This window comes from Diorhabda sublineata, chromosome 8 (genome assembly GCF_026230105.1).
Source record: "Diorhabda sublineata isolate icDioSubl1.1 chromosome 8, icDioSubl1.1, whole genome shotgun sequence".
NCBI lineage: Eukaryota > Metazoa > Arthropoda > Insecta > Coleoptera > Chrysomelidae > Diorhabda > Diorhabda sublineata.
The window spans coordinates 30,442,207-30,460,610 of record NC_079481.1 but is presented as its reverse complement, the minus strand read 5'-3'; the positions used below and the strand labels follow the sequence as shown (position 1 = coordinate 30,460,610).

The following is an 18,404-nucleotide window of genomic DNA, read 5'->3' as shown; positions in this document are numbered from 1 at the left end:
TATGTCAATCACACCTCTACAGCATCCGTTGGAAAATCTATAAACATTTCGCGCATGCTCAGAAAACAACGGACGATCCAATCGACCAATCAAATATAGACGCAAGTTAAAGAAAGTGGGGCGTTCAAAACTTGATTGGATTATAGAATGGAATCGTCTAGTAGCAATATAATTTTGACGGTAGGAACGTGTGTACATGTGCTCAATTTCCTAAAAAAATGTCTGTAATTATATTAATATAATAGTATTTTTTATACAGTTAAATATATTACAACTATAGTTTTTTCTTAGTGTGTTAGACGATTTATTTAATTCAAATTACGTAAGGTAAGATCTCACTTAATATTTTAATAACGATTTACGATTATTTATTTAAATAAATTGAGAAGGCGGCAAATATTTATTCAAAAATCTACTTGTATACTTACTGAAAATTATTTTGTTGTATACGTTTATCGTTTTAAAAGTATACAGGTTGTCTTATATTATATCAACTAAATTTATATGCAAATTGTTTTGGAAATTAGATATTTGCGTACTTTAATTGAAGTTTATTACGAATTAATCTCCCTCTAATTAATATTATGATTAGAAGAACAAATATTTGAGTGATAAGAAGTGTAAATATCACTGGATAATAAATAAACTACCAAAATTTTGTTTGTATCGAAATAAATATTGAAAATCAAATTATTTGTCATTTTCATTAACCGTGTATGGTTAACGTTATCAACATGGAAGGAAATTATAAGGAAAAAATTATCTTTATCAACATTTCACGTCTAAAATGAAAAAAAAAATGTTCAATTAAACTCGTGATTTTTAGTTTATAAGTATTGCATGCATGTCAACTCGTTATTATTTCTTAGAGAAGTAACTCAAATAATATTTGCATATGTATTAAAATGTGAGCTCAGCTTATATACAATAGTTAACTAAAAATTTTTCGATATGGCAACGTTGCGTTTATTTACAAGTCGAAGAATATACGCAAGACACAACTTGGCATACTGTTAATTTTAATTGATAGGAAAAAATTACAAAGTTGACCTATGACAGTAAAAAAGAAATTTATCATTTTATTACATCTATTTAGATGACTGGAAGAAATAAATTTGTTTGTAATTTCCGTACGACAATAACGAAGATTAATAAATTTGATCTAAATAAAATGTTCATTTAACGAATTTCGTCTAATTTACGCTTAATTTACTTTTCATTTATCGTTTAGTTACTTCACAACAGGAAACGTACGGTCCACGTTTAAGATCAACAAATTTTGAAGGTCACAGTACGTACAGTAATTTTCAATACCTCGAATTCAACATTGAAATAGATTATAAAGAAATTTGTAACATTCAAAACTAATTAAGTACATCTCATTACCCTAATTACATTTGAATGTAATATTTCCGTTTAGTTTCATTATGCAATCGACATTCTTAGTTCTATGATTTCATATTAGCTTTTACCACGAAACATCTTGTGATATGTCTGTGACTTTTACGCATGTCATTTGCATGCATGTTATGGTTATCAAAAACCGACTTCCGGACTGATTTATTGAATGCTTGAGATAAGATATATTAATTTTTACTTAGATCAATTTAATTTTAATGCCTACAATTACAAATTATACTAGAAGTACCTGGCAAGAACTTCTAATAGTTTCTATACACGTCTGACGTAATTATTATTCCACGGCCATATTTCTTTTATCGTTTCATTTACGCTGTTGCCATGTCGATATGTCGTTTATTGTGTTTTAATTTTATTTTATTTTATACTTGATATTATTATATATATCATTTATTTGTTTTTGTTGTTCTATTTCGGTATCGGTTTTATTTACGAATAGACTGAAAATAAAATTATCGAAAAGTTTAAAATAAGATAAAAATTGACCATGAACTGAAGTCAATGACCCCGAGACAGATAGAAATGTAAACAATTGACTATTAGATTCTAAATTCATTTACTTCCCTTAAAACTTTTTGGGAAATTATTTATGATAAATTTTCGTTTTCGATATGTAGTTGATTGTACAATGCTATTTAAAAGTTTAATAAAATCACCCTGGCAACAGTTATGTGCATCTTCAAAATGCCGCCATTTTGTTCTATTGTGTATAATTATATTAACAGTTTATCTAGTTAAACAAACTTGGGACTTTTTTTTTGAAAAATATTGTTTAAATTATGGTTTTTCCAGATTATTTATCATCCAAAATGAGTTATGACGATGTGATATCGTTACTTGGCGAATTTGGTAGATACCAAAGAAAAATTTATTTTTTATTATGTTTACCAGCTATTTTATGTGCCTTTCAAAAATTGGGTAACGTTTTTTTAGTCGCAGAACCAAATTATAGGTAAGTTCTAATAAAAAAAATCCATTTATTAAATAATAAAATTGATATTTATAGAAAAATAATTTATCGGCGCCATCTACTTCGTATATAATAACTAACATTCGTCACTACTATTTATTTCGTTAATAATGCGATATGGGACATTTATTTTTTGCGTATTTTATCAATTTAAAGTGATAATTATGTTATGTCTGTCATTTATTAATAAATTTGTCTCAAAATATTCTCAGATAATGAAACGACTGACCTTTTCGTGACCTCAATCGCTTTAATCGAACCGACGAGTTTGTATTGTTAATATAATGACAATTGAAACATACGAGGGGAACGTTATAAGTAGTTTTTATTTCTTTGTTTAATTTTATCTCCTAATTGCATTGGACAGTACAGGACTGGGGTTTTTAATGATTCTAACGTTAATAAATGACATTTTTTGTATTTATCTGAAATATTTCGTTTAAATTTCTTAAATCAGACCACTAGTACTAATGTGAGACTGTTTATATGTCATTTCGTAACATGACAGTTCTTATGAGTCATGTTCTCGAGACTTACAACGCTCATTGTGTAATGCATTGTAGAACGTACCTATTATCGCGTTAGGTGACGTCATTTGACAGGTTCGTAACGTAAACAAAGCGCAGGGTCGGATCGGTAGTATTTTTAATGACGATTTTATTCGAGAATTAAGTTATTTATTTATAATGAACTATTTTTTTCAATTAATCTGAAATATTTTGCTTAAATACTGTCGAAATTTCTTTAAAACGCATCACTAGTCGCAAAGTAAATCTATTTGTGTGATTTCTGCACTATTTTTCGTCATGAATCATCATATAATAACGAGTTTTTCAAAAAATTACAAAAATCCATGTTGAATTGAAATATTTATTTCGAATCGCACGGTATTTAGTCGCCATATTGTAATAACGCAGATGTGCGTTCCGCCTACTACGTTCATTTTATAATGCATTGTAGAACGTACCTATTATCGCGTTAGGTGACGTCATTTGACAGGTTCGTAACGTAAACAAAGTGCAGGGTCGGATCGGTAGTATTTGTAATGACGATTTTATTCGAGAATTAAGTTATTTATTTATAATGAACTATTTTTTTCAATTAATCTGAAATATTTTGCTTAAATACTGTCGAAATTTCTTTAAAACGCATCACTAGTCGCAATGTAAATCTATTTGTGTGATTTCTGCACTATTTTTGACAGTTTTTCGTCATGAATCATCATATAATAACGAGTTTTTCAAAAAATTACAAAAATCCATGTTGAATTGAAATATTTATTTCGAATCGCACGGTATTTAGTCGCCATATTGTAATAACGCAGATGTGCGTTCCGCCTACTACGTTCATTTTATAATGCATTGTAGAACGTACCTATTATCGCGTTAAGTGACGTCATTTGACAGGTTCGTAACGTAAACAAAGTGCAGGGTCGGATCGGTAGTATTTGAATGACGATTTTATTCGAGAATTAAGTTATTTATTTATAATGAACTATTTTTTTCAATTAATCTGAAATATTTTGCTTAAATACTGTCGAAATTTCTTTAAAACGCATCACTAGTCGCATTGTAAATCTATTTGTGTGATTTCTGCACTATTTTTGACAGTTTTTCGTCATGAATCATCATATAATAACGAGTTTTTCAAAAAATTACAAAAATCCATGTTGAATTGAAATATTTATTTCGAATCGCACGGTATTTAGTCGCCATATTGTAATAACGCAGATGTGCGTTCCGCCTACTACGTTCATTTTATATTGCATTGTAGAACGTACCTATTATCGCGTTAGGTGACGTCATTTGACAGGTTCGTAACGTAAACAAAGTGCAGGGTCGGATCGGTAGTATTTGAATGACGATTTTATTCGAGAATTAAGTTATTTATTTATAATGAACTATTTTTTTCAATTAATCTGAAATATTTTGCTTAAATACTGTCGAAATTTCTTTAAAACGCATCTCTAGTCGCAATGTAAATCTATTTGTGTGATTTCTGCACTATTTTTGACAGTTTTTCGTCATGAATCATCATATAATAACGAGTTTTTCAAAAAATTACAAAAATCCATGTTGAATTGAAATATTTATTTCGAATCGCACGGTATTTAGTCGCCATATTGTAATAACGCAGATGTGCGTTCCGCCTACTACGTTCATTTTATAATGCATTGTAGAACGTACCTATTATCGCGTTAAGTGACGTCATTTGACAGGTTCGTAACGTAAACAAAGTGCAGGGTCGGATCGGTAGTATTTGTAATGACGATTTTATTCGAGAATTAAGTTATTTATTTATAATGAACTATTTTTTTCAATTAATCTGAAATATTTTGCTTAAATACTGTCGAAATTTCTTTAAAACGCATCACTAGTCGCAATGTAAATCTATTTGTGTGATTTCTGCACTATTTTTGACAGTTTTTCGTCATGAATCATCATATAATAACGAGTTTTTCAAAAAATTACAAAAATCCATGTTGAATTGAAATATTTATTTCGAATCGCACGGTATTTAGTCGCCATATTGTAATAACGCAGATGTGCGTTCCGCCTACTACGTTCATTTTATATTGCATTGTAGAACGTACCTATTATCGCGTTAGGTGACGTCATTTGACAGGTTCGTAACGTAAACAAAGTGCAGGGTCGGATCGGTAGTATTTGAATGACGATTTTATTCGAGAATTAAGTTATTTATTTATAATGAACTATTTTTTTCAATTAATCTCAAATATTTTGCTTAAATACTGTCGAAATTTCTTTAAAACGCATCACTAGTCGCATTGTAAATCTATTTGTGTGATTTCTGCACTATTTTTGACAGTTTTTCGTCATGAATCATCATATAATAACGAGTTTTTCAAAAAATTACAAAAATCCATGTTGAATTGAAATATTTATTTCGAATCGCACGGTATTTAGTCGCCATATTGTAATAACGCAGATGTGCGTTCCGCCTACTACGTTCATTTTATAATGCATTGTAGAACGTACCTATTATCGCGTTAAGTGACGTCATTTGACAGGTTCGTAACGTAAACAAAGTGCAGGGTCGGATCGGTAGTATTTTAACGATGATTCTATTCGAGAATTGAATAAAAACAAATTTATTTTTAAAAAATTCTATATTTGTAAAAGGAAATATCAAAAATATTTCACGTTAATCTTGTATTAAAACGTAGATCTAACTTCGCATTGCAATTGGAACATCTGCAAAGTAACCAAGCCGGCAAAAATCTTCTTGTGGTACAGTTGTTTTATTTCGAACCTAAAACTCGGATTATTTTCAAGAAAAAAATCGATTTTGAACGGTTTTATTTACCCCGCGTTGTTAAAAAGATCTCTACACCCTTCTTGACACTCGCTTATCACTAATTCTATGTTATTATATCGATTTTCTCTGGCCCAATTTTGCACCTCGTTTACCAATTTCATCCCAATACCTTTTCTACGATACCTGGGAATTCGATCTGGTAGATTTCGTTCATAGTTACGGATGATAATTTACCTTTTATCCACTACTAACCTGAAGAGCCACGTCCAGTCTTCTTTTTGTTTGTGTTTCGTTACCGCCACAGTTCCTATTATCCTTCTTTTCAATCCATCAATTCGGATGTTGTCGATTTCACTTTCATCGATCATTTTATACCAACAATTCTCGGGATTTTTCGTAGAGAAATAAGGTTCGTATACTTCGGCTACCCAGCAATCCAAAGTCGGTGTTTCGTATAAAAATTGAGCAACTTTCATAAATATCGATAAATATATGGATATATATAAAGTTAATAATACAATCGGTACTGAAATAATCGTAAGGTGTAGTGGTACCCCGAAACATATAAAAAGTATCGCTGATATTAGTATCATCGATTCGAACGTCAGCTAAAAGTAAATTAAAATAGTTTCTACTCGATACCAATATTAAAAAAAAATACTGGCGACCACTGGAAGCAGTTGGACGCGGAAAATCTTATTTTGGAAAGAAAATTACATTGATTAGATTTTGTGATCATTTTAGTACTTTATTCCATGAAAATGAAATACCGGAAGCTCGTTGATTCTTTTCCTCAATCATTCCCAGTCATTTATTCGTTGAAAAAATTTAATTTTCTAAAATAAAGTTGTACTTCACTTTTTAATTTTATAGTCACCCCTGTACATGTTAATTTTGTAAGATATATATATTTTTTTTCGATTAATATGTCTGAGGATGACACAGAAGCAACAAAAAATAAGTTTTTTATTCAATAAATTGTTCTTAAATGCTATAAGAAAGTAATTATTATTTTCTAACAACCCCTGTACATGTTGGTACGTGAGATTTTTTTTTTTTTTATAAATTCATGTTTGAGGATGATTCAGGACACATTTCAATCAATTTCTAGTATGTCTCATTTCCTTTTTTACCCAATAAGGTTCTGAATGTTATAAATAGGCAATTTCGAGCAACCCCTGTACATGTGGATACATGAGATCTAATTTTTTCATAAATACATGTCTGACAATGATTCAGGAGAAGTTTCGATCAATTTCTAGTATAACTTCTTTGTTTTTTTACATAACAAGACTCAGAATGTGATAAACAGTTAATTTTGAACAACCCCTGTACATGTTGATACATGAAATCTAATTTTTTCCGATAAATTTATGTTTGAAAATTATTCCGAAGAAATTTCAATCAATTTCTAGCATATCTTCTATCTTTTTTATTGAATAAGGTGTTTATGAATGTCATTAACAGGTAATTAATATTTTGAACAACCCCTGTACATGTTGATACGTAATTTTTTTGATAAATAATTGTCTGAGGATGATTTCGGAGAAAAACCAATAAGTTTGACAATGGCCTTGTTTCGGCTCTGTTTTTTTCTTTTTTGTATTGATTCCTAGTTTCAGCTCTTCAAATGTGAAAAAAACTTAATATTCATTTCAGTAACTTTGGCTGAAAAGTGGCAAAACTTCTAAAATGACTAAATTTAAATGATTTTTTGCTTCTTCGTATACTTTTGATGCGTCTAAAACGAATTAAAAACCATTTTTTATTTTAGAAATGATTTCTATTTGTTGAAATGCGAAAAAAATAAGAATTGATTATTGAATTATTACAAAACTGTAACTTGTACGTTAAATAAAACAATTGGATATCTGTAAATATTAATTATGCTATCAAAAATACTTTTGTTTTACAAATACAGCGCCAACAACCAACTACTACGTACCTCTTGAAAAATAGCATTTTTCCAAACGTTATTCACAGTAGATAAATAACCATTTCTCACTACTTCCGATAACGAAGGAAAATCTGTATCTCTTTTTTTCCTTATCACCATATAATAACTCATAATTGTACTAAAAACAAAACATTTACAAACCGTTTTGAACGTAAAAATGTAGGGTTAACGTTACTTCATTTCTTCTTCTTTTTTATAAACGTTTGCAGGTGTAAGTTACCTACCGAATCGGATAATGCAAGTTATTATTTGAACGATACGATATTATCGATTTATTATCCTAAAGATGAACTCCATAATAAATATTCTTCTTGCGAGATATTAATTGATAACAAAACTCAACTTTGCGAATCGTATATATTCGATCATGAAGTATACGGATACACGTCTGTGATAGAGGTAATTAAATGAATGAAATCGTGGTTTTATCGTTATAAATTTTTTCACGTTACAGTTTGGACTAACTTGTAGTTCAGCTTATTTAATAGCAACGTCGAATGCTCTATTTATGGTAGGCGTTATGCTCGGATCTATCATTTTCGGAGAAATGTCCGATAGGTACGATTTTTTTATTTTTTTTTTAATATCGAATCGTTCCTGTTTGATTATATTTTTAGGATCGGACGTAAAATAACATTTTTCATATCGCTTGTGATTCTAGTGGTGGCAGGTTTGGTAGCGGCGATCGCGCCCGAATTATGGACGTTCACTGTTGCCAGACTTATTGTCGGCGCTACGACTTCGGGGGTATTTTTAGTCGCTTACGTCATAGGTTTGGAGATGGTAGGGCCGTCTAAGAGACCAATAGCCGGGACCGTAGTACAAATGTTCTTTTCTCTAGGATATATGTTAACAGCCGCGTTCGCTTATTATATAGATAATTGGAGGTGGATGCAATTCGCTCTCACTATACCAGGTGTGGCTTTCTTCGTTTATTGGTGGTAGGTAGAATGAAAAGAATCCTTTTTTGGGGTTCACGTTGAATTTTAAGGTTTATTCCCGAATCCGCTAGATGGCTTTTGACGAAAAATCGCACCGACGAGGCGAAAAAGTTGATTCAAGAGGCGGCTAAATATAATGATGTCGTTATTCCTGACGAAACGCTCGATCAATTATTAGAATCCGCCAAATCGTCGAATTTTGATAAAAGTGCCAAAGCCGCTTCGGTCATCGACATATTTAAATATCCCAACATGAGAAAAAAATCGTTAATCATCTTCTTTGATTGGTAAGTAGAATATTTGTCAAACATCAGGGCCGGACTATTAGTAAACTATCAAGAAAATTCATAAATAAATAAAAATTTTATAACTGCATTTTTTTTTCAAAATTATTCAACGTTTAAAACATTCAAATTATTGATAAAAAATTTTTACAGTTATAGTTTTTGTTTGCTCCTCGTATATCTAGTTATTAATGGCGGTATAGCTTTTGTTTAACTAACACTTTTTTTTTACAGATTTAGTTTTCTCGTAAAGTAATTTTTGATATCCCCTCGTACATCCTCTAATAGTAATTTATGATTACGAATAATAATTATAATCCGTGAAGATATTGAAAAAAAGTAAAAATAAAACAAAAATTAAATTCATAAAGTTATATAAATTGAATACATTGTTGTCTAATGCCAACAGACCCACCTAGTGTCTTCGACGAAACTAAAAAAATTGACCTTGAATCGTCAGCGTAAATCATCTGATGTATATGATAAATTACAGCGTTGTCGGATTTAAAATATATCGGAAGATTTAAATAATTTTCTATAAATTCGATATTTTACGTTTGCTAACAATCTCACTTATTACGGTTTATCATGGAACACGAATAATTTAGCAGGAATGCCAACAGACGCATCTAGTGTCTTCGACGAAACTAAAAAAATTGACCTTGAATCGTCATCGTAAATCATCTGATGTATATGATAAATTACAGCGTTGTCGGATTTAAAATATATCGGAAGATTTAAATAATTTTTTATAAATTCGATATTTTAGGTTTGCTAACAATCTCACTTATTACGGTTTATCATGGAACACGAATAATTTAGCAGGAATGCCAACAGACGCATCTAGTGTCTTCGACGAAACTAAAAAAATTGACCTTGAATCGTCATCGTAAATCATCTGATGTATATGATAAATTACAGCGTTGTCGGATTTAAAATATATCGGAAGATTTAAATAATTTTTTATAAATTCGATATTTTAGGTTTGCTAACAATCTCACTTATTACGGTTTATCATGGAACACGAATAATTTAGCAGGAATGCCAACAGACGCATCTAGTGTCTTCGACGAAACTAAAAAAATTGACCTTGAATCGTCAGCGTAAATCATCTGATGTATACGATAAATTACAGCGTTGTCGGATTTAAAATATATCGGAAGATTTAAATAATTTTTTATAAATTCGATACTTTAGGTTTGCTAACAATCTCACTTATTACGGTTTATCATGGAACACGAATAATTTAGCAGGAATGCCAACAGACGCATCTAGTGTCTTCGACGAAACTAAAAAAATTGACCTTGAATCGTCAGCGTAAATCATCTGATGTATACGATAAATTACAGCGTTGTCGGATTTAAAATATATCGGAAGATTTAAATAATTTTTTATAAATTCGATATTTTAGGTTTGCTAACAATCTTACTTATTACGGTTTATCATGGAAAACGAATAATTTAGCAGGAATGCCAACAGACGCATCTAGTGTCTTCGACGAAACTAAAAAAATTGACCTTGAATCGTCAGCGTAAATCATCTGATGTATATGATAAATTACAGCGTTGTCGGATTTAAAATATATCGGAAGATTTAAATAATTTTTTATAAATTCGATACTTTAGGTTTGCTAACAATCTCACTTATTACGGTTTATCATGGAACACGAATAATTTAGCAGGAATGCCAACAGACGCATCTAGTGTCTTCGACGAAACTAAAAAAATTGACCTTGAATCGTCAGCGTAAATCATCTGATGTATACGATAAATTACAGCGTTGTCGGATTTAAAATATATCGGAAGATTTAAATAATTTTTTATAAATTCGATACTTTAGGTTTGCTAACAATCTCACTTATTACGGTTTATCATGGAACACGAATAATTTAGCAGGAATGCCAACAGACGCATCTAGTGTCTTCGACGAAACTAAAAAAATTGACCTTGAATCGTCAGCGTAAATCATCTGATGTATACGATAAATTACAGCGTTGTCGGATTTAAAATATATCGGAAGATTTAAATAATTTTTTATAAATTCGATACTTTAGGTTTGCTAACAATCTCACTTATTACGGTTTATCATGGAACACGAATAATTTAGCAGGAATGCCAACAGACGCATCTAGTGTCTTCGACGAAACTAAAAAAATTGACCTTGAATCGTCAGCGTAAATCATCTGATGTATATGATAAATTACAGCGTTGTCGGATTTAAAATATATCGGAAGATTTAAATAATTTTCTATAAATTCGATATTTTACGTTTGCTAACAATCTCACTTATTACGGTTTATCATGGAAAACGAATAATTTAGCAGGAATGCCAACAGACGCATCTAGTGTCTTCGACGAAACTAAAAAAATTGACCTTGAATCGTCAGCGTAAATCATCTGATGTATACGATAAATTACAGCGTTGTCGGATTTAAAATATATCGGAAGATTTAAATAATTTTTTATAAATTCGATACTTTAGGTTTGCTAACAATCTCACTTATTACGGTTTATCATGGAACACGAATAATTTAGCAGGAATGCCAACAGACGCATCTAGTGTCTTCGACGAAACTAAAAAAATTGACCTTGAATCGTCAGCGTAAATCATCTGATGTATATGATAAATTACAGCGTTGTCGGATTTAAAATATATCGGAAGATTTAAATAATTTTTTATAAATTCGATATTTTAGGTTTGCTAACAATCTCACTTATTACGGTTTATCATGGAACACGAATAATTTAGCAGGAAACCCCTATTTAAATTTTGTGATGTCGGGAGCAGTAGAAATCCCAGCTTTCCTCATTTTACTATTTTTGCTCAATAAATGGGGGCGAAGGAATCTCATGTGTTGTTGTATGTTGATATCTGGAATTTCCCTACTCCTAACAATGATCGTACCCGACGGTATGCTAATATATCCCCCCCCTCCCTTACTACATATTATTTTAACGAATATTTCAATTTCGTAGATAAACAATGGCTCATAGTAACTTTGGCTATGATAGGAAAATTAACGATCACGTCGAGTTACGGGGCAGTGTATATTCTATCGACTGAACAGTTTCCTACTGTTATACGGAACGCGGGGCTCGGAGCCGGTTCCACTTTTGCGAGATTCGGATCCATATTGGCGCCTTACATGAACGCTTTAGTAAATAAATGTCGATGTTTTGACGTTCGACGGATTTTTTTAACGAAATATTCCGTTTACAGGTACACGTATGGCAACCACTTCCGCTTTTGGTGTTCGGTACATGCGCTCTGATAGGCGGTTTGATGTCGCTCGTTCTACCGGAAACGTTAAATAAGAAATTACCGGAAACGATGGAAGAAGGGGAGCAATTCGGAAAGTAAGTAGATGAATGATTAAAATTTGGTGAAAAAATGTTTTTTTTTCCTAGGAAAACAAAGAAATTGGTCGTAAAAGAAACGACAGATGATTTAGAAGCGTTGAACAAAGTACAAAATAATACAAATCGATCGGAAATAGGCGCGGACGAGAAATTATTACAAAATAGCGTTTCTTAGAAATGAATTTTTTCCATATCTCAGATATTACATCAATTTAACTAAGAATATATATTTTTTCATACATCACTTTTAAACATCACTATATATATATACTTTATACCAGTTTTATGTTAGTTTTTATACAATTTTAATAAATGAACTATATCTAATTACATTTTGTTTTATTTTAAACTAACCTTTCAACGTGCAATCCTTCTATTCCTTCTTATTCACAACGTTTATTTTCTGATTTACCCTCGTATTTTATAATAACACGAAAAATTGCATTACACCCTCTATAAACACAATGCACCAACCACCACTGCTGGATGCGTACTAAATATAAGTCTGTAGATGTTTACGTCCTGGATGATCTTCGTCGGTGTTGCCAAACTTTTTTAACGATCTACCTTAACTAACGATTGAAGATAAATCATTTATTTACTAGAAAACAGTGGTGAATGGACTTAAATAGTAGTCAAAATCAAATATTTCACCAAAAAAATTGTTTAAAATGCAAACAAAACAAAAGATTCCTTTGGTAAATGATAACAATGACCTGCCGTTTTAAAGATTAAGGACAAGTAAGATTTAAAAAAGAAGAAAACGGAAGTCATTTGTTAAGATATGGGGGGAGTAATATATGTTGTTATTGTTATCCGTTTTTATTGAAATAAAACCAAAAAATAAGTTTACAGTTGTTTTATAAGGACCTAAAGACTGCAGAGGACTTTATTACACGTACATAACTTATTAATTTTAATAAGAATGAACTTTATTTATGAAATTATTGGTATATTAACTTAAAACACAAGTTAGACTAAGTCCTGCGATATATAAAGATGATCTAAGTAGAAACTTTGATATTTCCCATTTCACTTAGTCCAGAGTGTTATAACCGTAAACCTAAATGGAATTTGTTGATAACTTCGCTACTTCTTTCAACGCACCTGTAATGACATTTCGATGCCAATATGGCGTCACTAACCTCACCAACCCAAAACTTTTTGGTCAACACTCGTATTTATTTTATACCTAAGGAATTTGTAAAAAAAATAAAACACTTTTGAATCGGTTTATTTGCTTCCTTTAAAAAATCATAATAATAAAAAAATAAGTATATTATAAAAAAGAAAAAAAATATTAAAAACATATCAGAATCATATTTTTTGTATCATTATTAATTGGCTCAATAGCTGCATTATTACTTCCCGTACGCAGGTTTTTTATGCAATACGGACATATTCTGATCACTAAACTGGCTTTCGTTCAAACTATTTTTAGTCAACTCGCACTCAGAATTCAAGCTGACGTCTGTTTTCACAGAAACAGGGTTCCTTTCGTGTTTTGTAACCGTAGACTTAATCACCAATTTATTCAAAGATTTCGGTAGAGAAATAGCCTTTTCAGATCCTAAAACTGGTTTTTTGGACGGTTTGTAAATTACGTTTGAAGGAATGTCACTGCCGTTTTCCTTGCTTGAGTTTTTTGGTTTTTGATAGAGTTTTGTCGCAATTGGATCCACGTTTCGTTTTAAAACAGGTTTCGGACTGTATTTAATATACATCCTCACAGGACTAACTATATCTTTTAGATTTGGTTTGGATTTCAATGGTAAAGTCGGTACTTTGAAGGAATCTGGTGACCTTTTGGGTAATGGAATGTGACTTTTGACAACAAAATGATTTTTAGGAGTTTGGTAATTAGTGGAAGGCTTTTTTGATGGTAAATCTGATAATGGTTTCTGTATAAATGAACCGGATATCAAATTACACGACTGAGAGTAATCTTCACTTCTTTTAGGGCTTTTTTTACAAATTGGCGATGTTTTTTCTTCTTCTTTGTTCACCTTAGAGTTTGTAGTCTCTACATTTGAACTTTCTGTTAAAGACTGCTCTTTATCTTGATTTAAAATGGCATTTATTCGTTCCAATGTATCATTAAACGAATAAACACTCGAATCGTTGAATTGCTGTAGATCAATTTCAGGTATTGTTACAGCCGAAGATGATGGACACTTAGATTCATTTGTAGCATCAATTTCACAAACATATTCGTCAATATTTTCATTGGAATTACAAGTTGTAAGTTTTATGCCCGAAATATCAACCTCACTATGATCTAACAACGAATCATCACTATATTTACAATATGATTCTATTTCACATAATTCCTCCTGTCTGCTGCAATCTTTTTCGGTGTAACTCGTATTTTCATCACTAATATCACTTATCTCCAAAACACAACTCAAGTTTGCTTTTTTCTTCAGTTCGGTTTCATCATCACTTGAAATTTCTATGATATCCGAATTTGTTTGGTTTAAACTATTATTAGGACTTTCAATAAGTGTTACATACTCGTTTTTAATAAAGACGTCACTCGGTTTGGCCATTGCATTATGCACAAAATCGAAACAAGAAGTGTCTTTTTCATTGAAACCCAATGAAGATTTAACATGATTTATCTGTGTGGATTTATTAGGAGGCACTTTAATGGAATTTTCCTCTGTTGAATAATAATCCGTATCTTGTTTTACACTGGCAGCTTCTGAAGCAGTTAAGTAAGCTGATATTTCCAAAATTGAATCTTCTGATAGTGCGTTTGACATTTTGTTATATTCAATTGTTTGTTCACTATGTAAAGTATGTCTTCTATCTGGTTTACGAAGTACCGGTCTATTGAGATGAGACTTAATTTCTCTTATTGTCAAAGGACCCCAGGATACATCATCATCACTACTATAATAAGCTTCCATTTTATTTCGTTTTTTTAAAATAACGAACTCCTAACTGACACGCTCTTCTTCTTTTTTATGTTAACAAATGTTCACCAGCTATATTTTTTAAAATTTGTTATTCATTTTTAAATTTATTGTTTTAATTAAGAAAATTAATTATTATATTAAATTCAATTCAAAATTATGTAAATACACAAATATTTAAAGTACATTTCTAATGCGATTCGCAGGTGAATTGGCACGCGCTTTGACGTAAAGGTACCCCATTTCTAATGGACTTTGTCAGTGACTTTGCGAACAGCGCTTGCATATGCGCCTTTGCACAATTTTTTTAAAGCCAAGTTTATTTGGGTCGTCTTTTGATTTGAAATGGATACAAAAATAAACGATGAATTCCTTCTCTGACAGTTCTATTAGACATTATCCCTTCAATTAACCGTGATAATAAATATATGAGCGAAAAATTGCCTATGAAGACGTCAATTAAACAACACATGTCAATTTGGATTATAACTAGAAAGTCGAAATTTCAATCATTTCAGTATCGATTGACGTTACCAGATGGATAGTTTGTTTTTATAAGTTACTTCAATATTATTTCAATTTTTTTTTGACAACATGGCAAATTTAAGACAAACACCTTTAACTTGTAGCGGACATACAAGGCCTGTTGTTCATTTAGATTTTAGTGAAGTTACAGATAGTGGTTATTATTTAATTTCGGCTTGTAAAGGTAACGATTTTATTATTTTTTTTGTTACAATTTATAACCTTCGATGTTTACAAAAGTGTACCTTGGCCTAATTATACGCATTAACATGCTGCTAGGTTATTTGACCTGAAATAAAACCTTAAAAGTAGACATGGAAGGTCAGACTCAATAATCTTCCTGTTTTTATTTATTGTTTGCAAAAGAGAATGTAATTATAATTTTTTTTTACGGAAATTTTTAATGGTAACATCAAGAAATGTAATTAATATAAAATAGGGATAAGGTGTTTTTCATTTTTACGTAAATTTGTCTGAGTTTATTAATAATGTAGGCATTTTGAATATAATATTTTTGTCAAATTGTATAATTTGGCGTAGATGGGAAACCAATGTTGCGTCAAGGTGATACTGGAGATTGGATTGGTACTTTTGAGGGTCACAAAGGTGCTGTTTGGGGTGTAGCTTTAAATAGCGAAGCTACTAGGGCTGCTAGTGGCGCCGCAGATTTTACAGGGAAAGTTTGGGACGCTGTTACGGGAGAAGAATTACATTCTTTTCAACATAATCACATTGTAAAGAGCGTGGATTTTTCAAAAAATTCGAATTTGATGGTTACTGGAAGTAATGAGAAGTTGGTGCGCATTTTCGATCTCAATAAACCAGAAGCTAGTGAGTTTATCCAAACGAAAGACTTTATAAATAAAATTCGTGCAAAAATTGATTCATTTTAGGTCCAGAAATTTTTAGTGGTCATACTGCAGGTGTAAGACACGTGTTGTTCTTTAGGAATGACACTCATTTGGTTTCTTGCGCCGACGACAAAAGTTTGAGGGTATGGGATAGATCTACGGGAAAAGTAAGTTGATTCGAATGTGAATTATCCTGGTTTTGGATCAACTCTTTCACGGCTCACCATTTTCTTTAAGGAAGTCCAAAAGGTGGATTTCGCCGCTAATCCAAACAGTTTAGAAGTGTCGAAAGATGGAAGTGTGCTGACAGTTACTTATTCTAACCACGTTATTTTCTTAGATTCGGAAACGTTGTCGAAAATCAGGGAATTTTCTATTCCTTCCACTGTCAATTCGGCGTCATTGCATCCGGACAAAAGTATTTTTGTCGCCGGAGGAGACGATTTGAAAGTGTATAAATTTGATTACACCACCGGAACTGAAATTGAGTCCTTTAAAGGTCATTTCGGACCAGGTAAGTCTCGACAGTTTTTCAAATTATTCAAATATGCGTTTTAAGAAGTTCATCACTGAAATAGTGAAAATAAGTCAGAATTAAATCCTATGAGATGCTTTAACAAAATTTTCTGACTAAAATGACTCCGGTTTTTCAATTTATTTGTTGATTTTTCAAATTTAACCTCAAAATACCGATACAATCAACAAAAATGTCCATTACATTCATCGGATCGTTCGGAACCAATCATTTGAATCATCACCAGGATGTTGTACCATGTTTTCCTTTTTTCTTTCATACTTTTCAGTACATTGTGTGAAATTTTCGCCGGACGGTGAATTGTACGCATCCGGATCGGAGGATGGTACATTGAGACTGTGGCAAACCACTGTCGGTAAAACGTACGGTTTGTGGAAATGTGTCGAGGGTCAAATCAACGCCGATCCTCTGTCGCCGCCTAAAGAAGTCCAAGCGAATTGAATTCCATTTTTTTTCTTCTATCGAAATTCGCTCCGAAATATATATATATGAAAAAAAAATGTTTTTTTCGTTGTATACACTTGAAAAAATGTTTCCCGGACAAGTAATATTTCAATAAATTATTTTTATTTATTCGGAATTTTATTTTAACCTTTCTATGGTTGTACGAGGGCGGTCCAGGAAGTAATCGACCTAAATGGCCAATAGCAGCCGTGTTTATTGAAATTTGGTTAAAAAAATGTTTTTTTTTGTAGTCTTTGGCACCCTATAATTCATGAAATGGCAGTTTTTATTAGTTTTCCCTTCTAAATAAATTGTTTGAAACGATGATTTCGTATTTTTATTAATTTTTTCAATTGCGGTTACATGTAATTTCAAAGTTGGTGAAAATGTGTATCTAAAAATCCTGTATGAAAAGATTTTGTTTTTTTTTCAGTGTATGATGTCTAATAATGAGTAAAAAAACCAAAATGGTTCATTATTATGGGAAAAAATGTATCAAAAAAATGAAATTTTCATATTTCACCCTGTATATAAGGATAGTATTATTTTTTTTCAGTGTGAAACGTCGAATAATAAGTAAAAATAAGAAAATTGCTCTCTTTTGTGGAAAAACGCATTAAATTTTCGAAATTTGGAGAAAAATGTATCGAAGTACTGAAGTTTTCGTATGTCGCCCTGTATATATGGAAAAAAAATAATTTTTTTCCAGTGTGGAACGTCGAATAACAAATAAAAAAAGGAAAATTGCTCTCTTTAGTAGGAAAACTTACTAAATTTTCGAAATTTGAAGAAAAATGTATCAAAATATGAAATTTTCATATTTCTCCCTGTATATAAAGATGAAATTGTTTGTTTTTCAGTGTGAAACGTCGAATAATGAATAAAAAAACGAACATTGCCCCCTATTCTGGAAAAAGGCATA

General features: G+C 31.2%; 4 protein-coding genes across 7 annotated transcripts; 2 read left to right on the top strand and 2 right to left on the bottom strand.

Annotated features, from left to right (window-relative positions):
- The first annotated feature begins 142 nt into the window (after positions 1 to 142).
- LOC130448486 (organic cation transporter protein) lies at positions 143 to 12,541 on the top strand. Of its 2 annotated transcripts, XM_056785900.1 has the most exons (10): positions 143 to 327; positions 2,212 to 2,371; positions 7,835 to 8,024; positions 8,080 to 8,183; positions 8,243 to 8,566; positions 8,617 to 8,853; positions 11,546 to 11,760; positions 11,826 to 12,007; positions 12,070 to 12,206; positions 12,258 to 12,541. In XM_056785900.1, the coding sequence occupies exons 2-10, from the start codon at positions 2,229 to 2,231 to the stop codon at positions 12,382 to 12,384; spliced, it is 1,659 nt and encodes a 552-aa protein (XP_056641878.1). In that variant the 5' UTR covers positions 143 to 327; positions 2,212 to 2,228; the 3' UTR covers positions 12,385 to 12,541. The 2 variants fall into 2 exon arrangements, with proteins under 2 accessions (XP_056641878.1, XP_056641879.1); XM_056785901.1 differs by lacking the exon at positions 12,258 to 12,541 and having other exon boundaries at positions 176 to 327; positions 12,070 to 12,210.
- On the bottom strand, positions 5,501 to 7,989 carry LOC130448487 (probable N-acetyltransferase 14). Of its 3 annotated transcripts, none has more exons than XM_056785903.1 (5): positions 7,850 to 7,989; positions 7,614 to 7,743; positions 5,903 to 6,276; positions 5,717 to 5,851; positions 5,501 to 5,662 (listed from the first exon to the last, which is right to left on the bottom strand). In XM_056785903.1, the coding sequence occupies exons 2-5, from the start codon at positions 7,734 to 7,736 to the stop codon at positions 5,566 to 5,568; spliced, it is 729 nt and encodes a 242-aa protein (XP_056641881.1). In that variant the 5' UTR covers positions 7,737 to 7,743; positions 7,850 to 7,989; the 3' UTR covers positions 5,501 to 5,565. The 3 variants fall into 3 exon arrangements, with proteins under 3 accessions (XP_056641881.1, XP_056641880.1, XP_056641882.1); XM_056785902.1 differs by lacking the exon at positions 7,850 to 7,989 and adding an exon at positions 7,801 to 7,820; XM_056785904.1 differs by lacking the exon at positions 7,850 to 7,989 and adding an exon at positions 7,801 to 7,820 and having other exon boundaries at positions 5,921 to 6,276.
- An 886-nt stretch (positions 12,542 to 13,427) lies between the features above and the next one.
- Positions 13,428 to 15,295, bottom strand: LOC130448485 (uncharacterized). The gene has a single exon (XM_056785899.1). The coding sequence runs from the start codon at positions 15,119 to 15,121 to the stop codon at positions 13,571 to 13,573; it is 1,551 nt and encodes a 516-aa protein (XP_056641877.1). The 5' UTR covers positions 15,122 to 15,295; the 3' UTR covers positions 13,428 to 13,570.
- Positions 15,296 to 15,592: 297 nt separating this feature from the next.
- LOC130448484 (serine-threonine kinase receptor-associated protein) lies at positions 15,593 to 17,618 on the top strand. Its single transcript, XM_056785898.1, has 5 exons — positions 15,593 to 15,836; positions 16,193 to 16,483; positions 16,546 to 16,670; positions 16,741 to 17,017; positions 17,307 to 17,618. The coding sequence occupies exons 1-5, from the start codon at positions 15,722 to 15,724 to the stop codon at positions 17,477 to 17,479; spliced, it is 981 nt and encodes a 326-aa protein (XP_056641876.1). The 5' UTR covers positions 15,593 to 15,721; the 3' UTR covers positions 17,480 to 17,618.
- Positions 17,619 to 18,404: the final 786 nt, after the last annotated feature.

Excerpts from the sequence above, each read along its gene's own strand:
- LOC130448486 (XM_056785900.1), top strand. The coding sequence starts at position 2,229 with ATGAGTTATGACGATGTGATATCGTTACTTGGCGAATTTGGTAGATAC. Across the intron at positions 12,008-12,069 it reads CGCCTTACATGAACGCTTTA|GTACACGTATGGCAACCACT; the intron begins GTAAATAAATGT and ends TTCCGTTTACAG. Across the intron at positions 12,207-12,257 it reads GAAGGGGAGCAATTCGGAAA|GAAAACAAAGAAATTGGTCG; the intron begins GTAAGTAGATGA and ends TTTTTTTCCTAG.
- LOC130448487 (XM_056785902.1), bottom strand. Across the intron at positions 6,277-7,613 it reads AAAATGCTATTTTTCAAGAG|CTGACGTTCGAATCGATGAT; the intron begins GTACGTAGTAGT and ends ATTTACTTTTAG. Across the intron at positions 5,663-5,716 it reads GATCTTTTTAACAACGCGGG|GTTCGAAATAAAACAACTGT; the intron begins GTAAATAAAACC and ends TCCGAGTTTTAG.
- LOC130448485 (XM_056785899.1), bottom strand. The coding sequence starts at position 15,121 with ATGGAAGCTTATTATAGTAGTGATGATGATGTATCCTGGGGTCCTTTG.
- LOC130448484 (XM_056785898.1), top strand. The coding sequence starts at position 15,722 with ATGGCAAATTTAAGACAAACACCTTTAACTTGTAGCGGACATACAAGG. Across the intron at positions 15,837-16,192 it reads TTTAATTTCGGCTTGTAAAG|ATGGGAAACCAATGTTGCGT; the intron begins GTAACGATTTTA and ends AATTTGGCGTAG. Across the intron at positions 17,018-17,306 it reads TAAAGGTCATTTCGGACCAG|TACATTGTGTGAAATTTTCG; the intron begins GTAAGTCTCGAC and ends CATACTTTTCAG.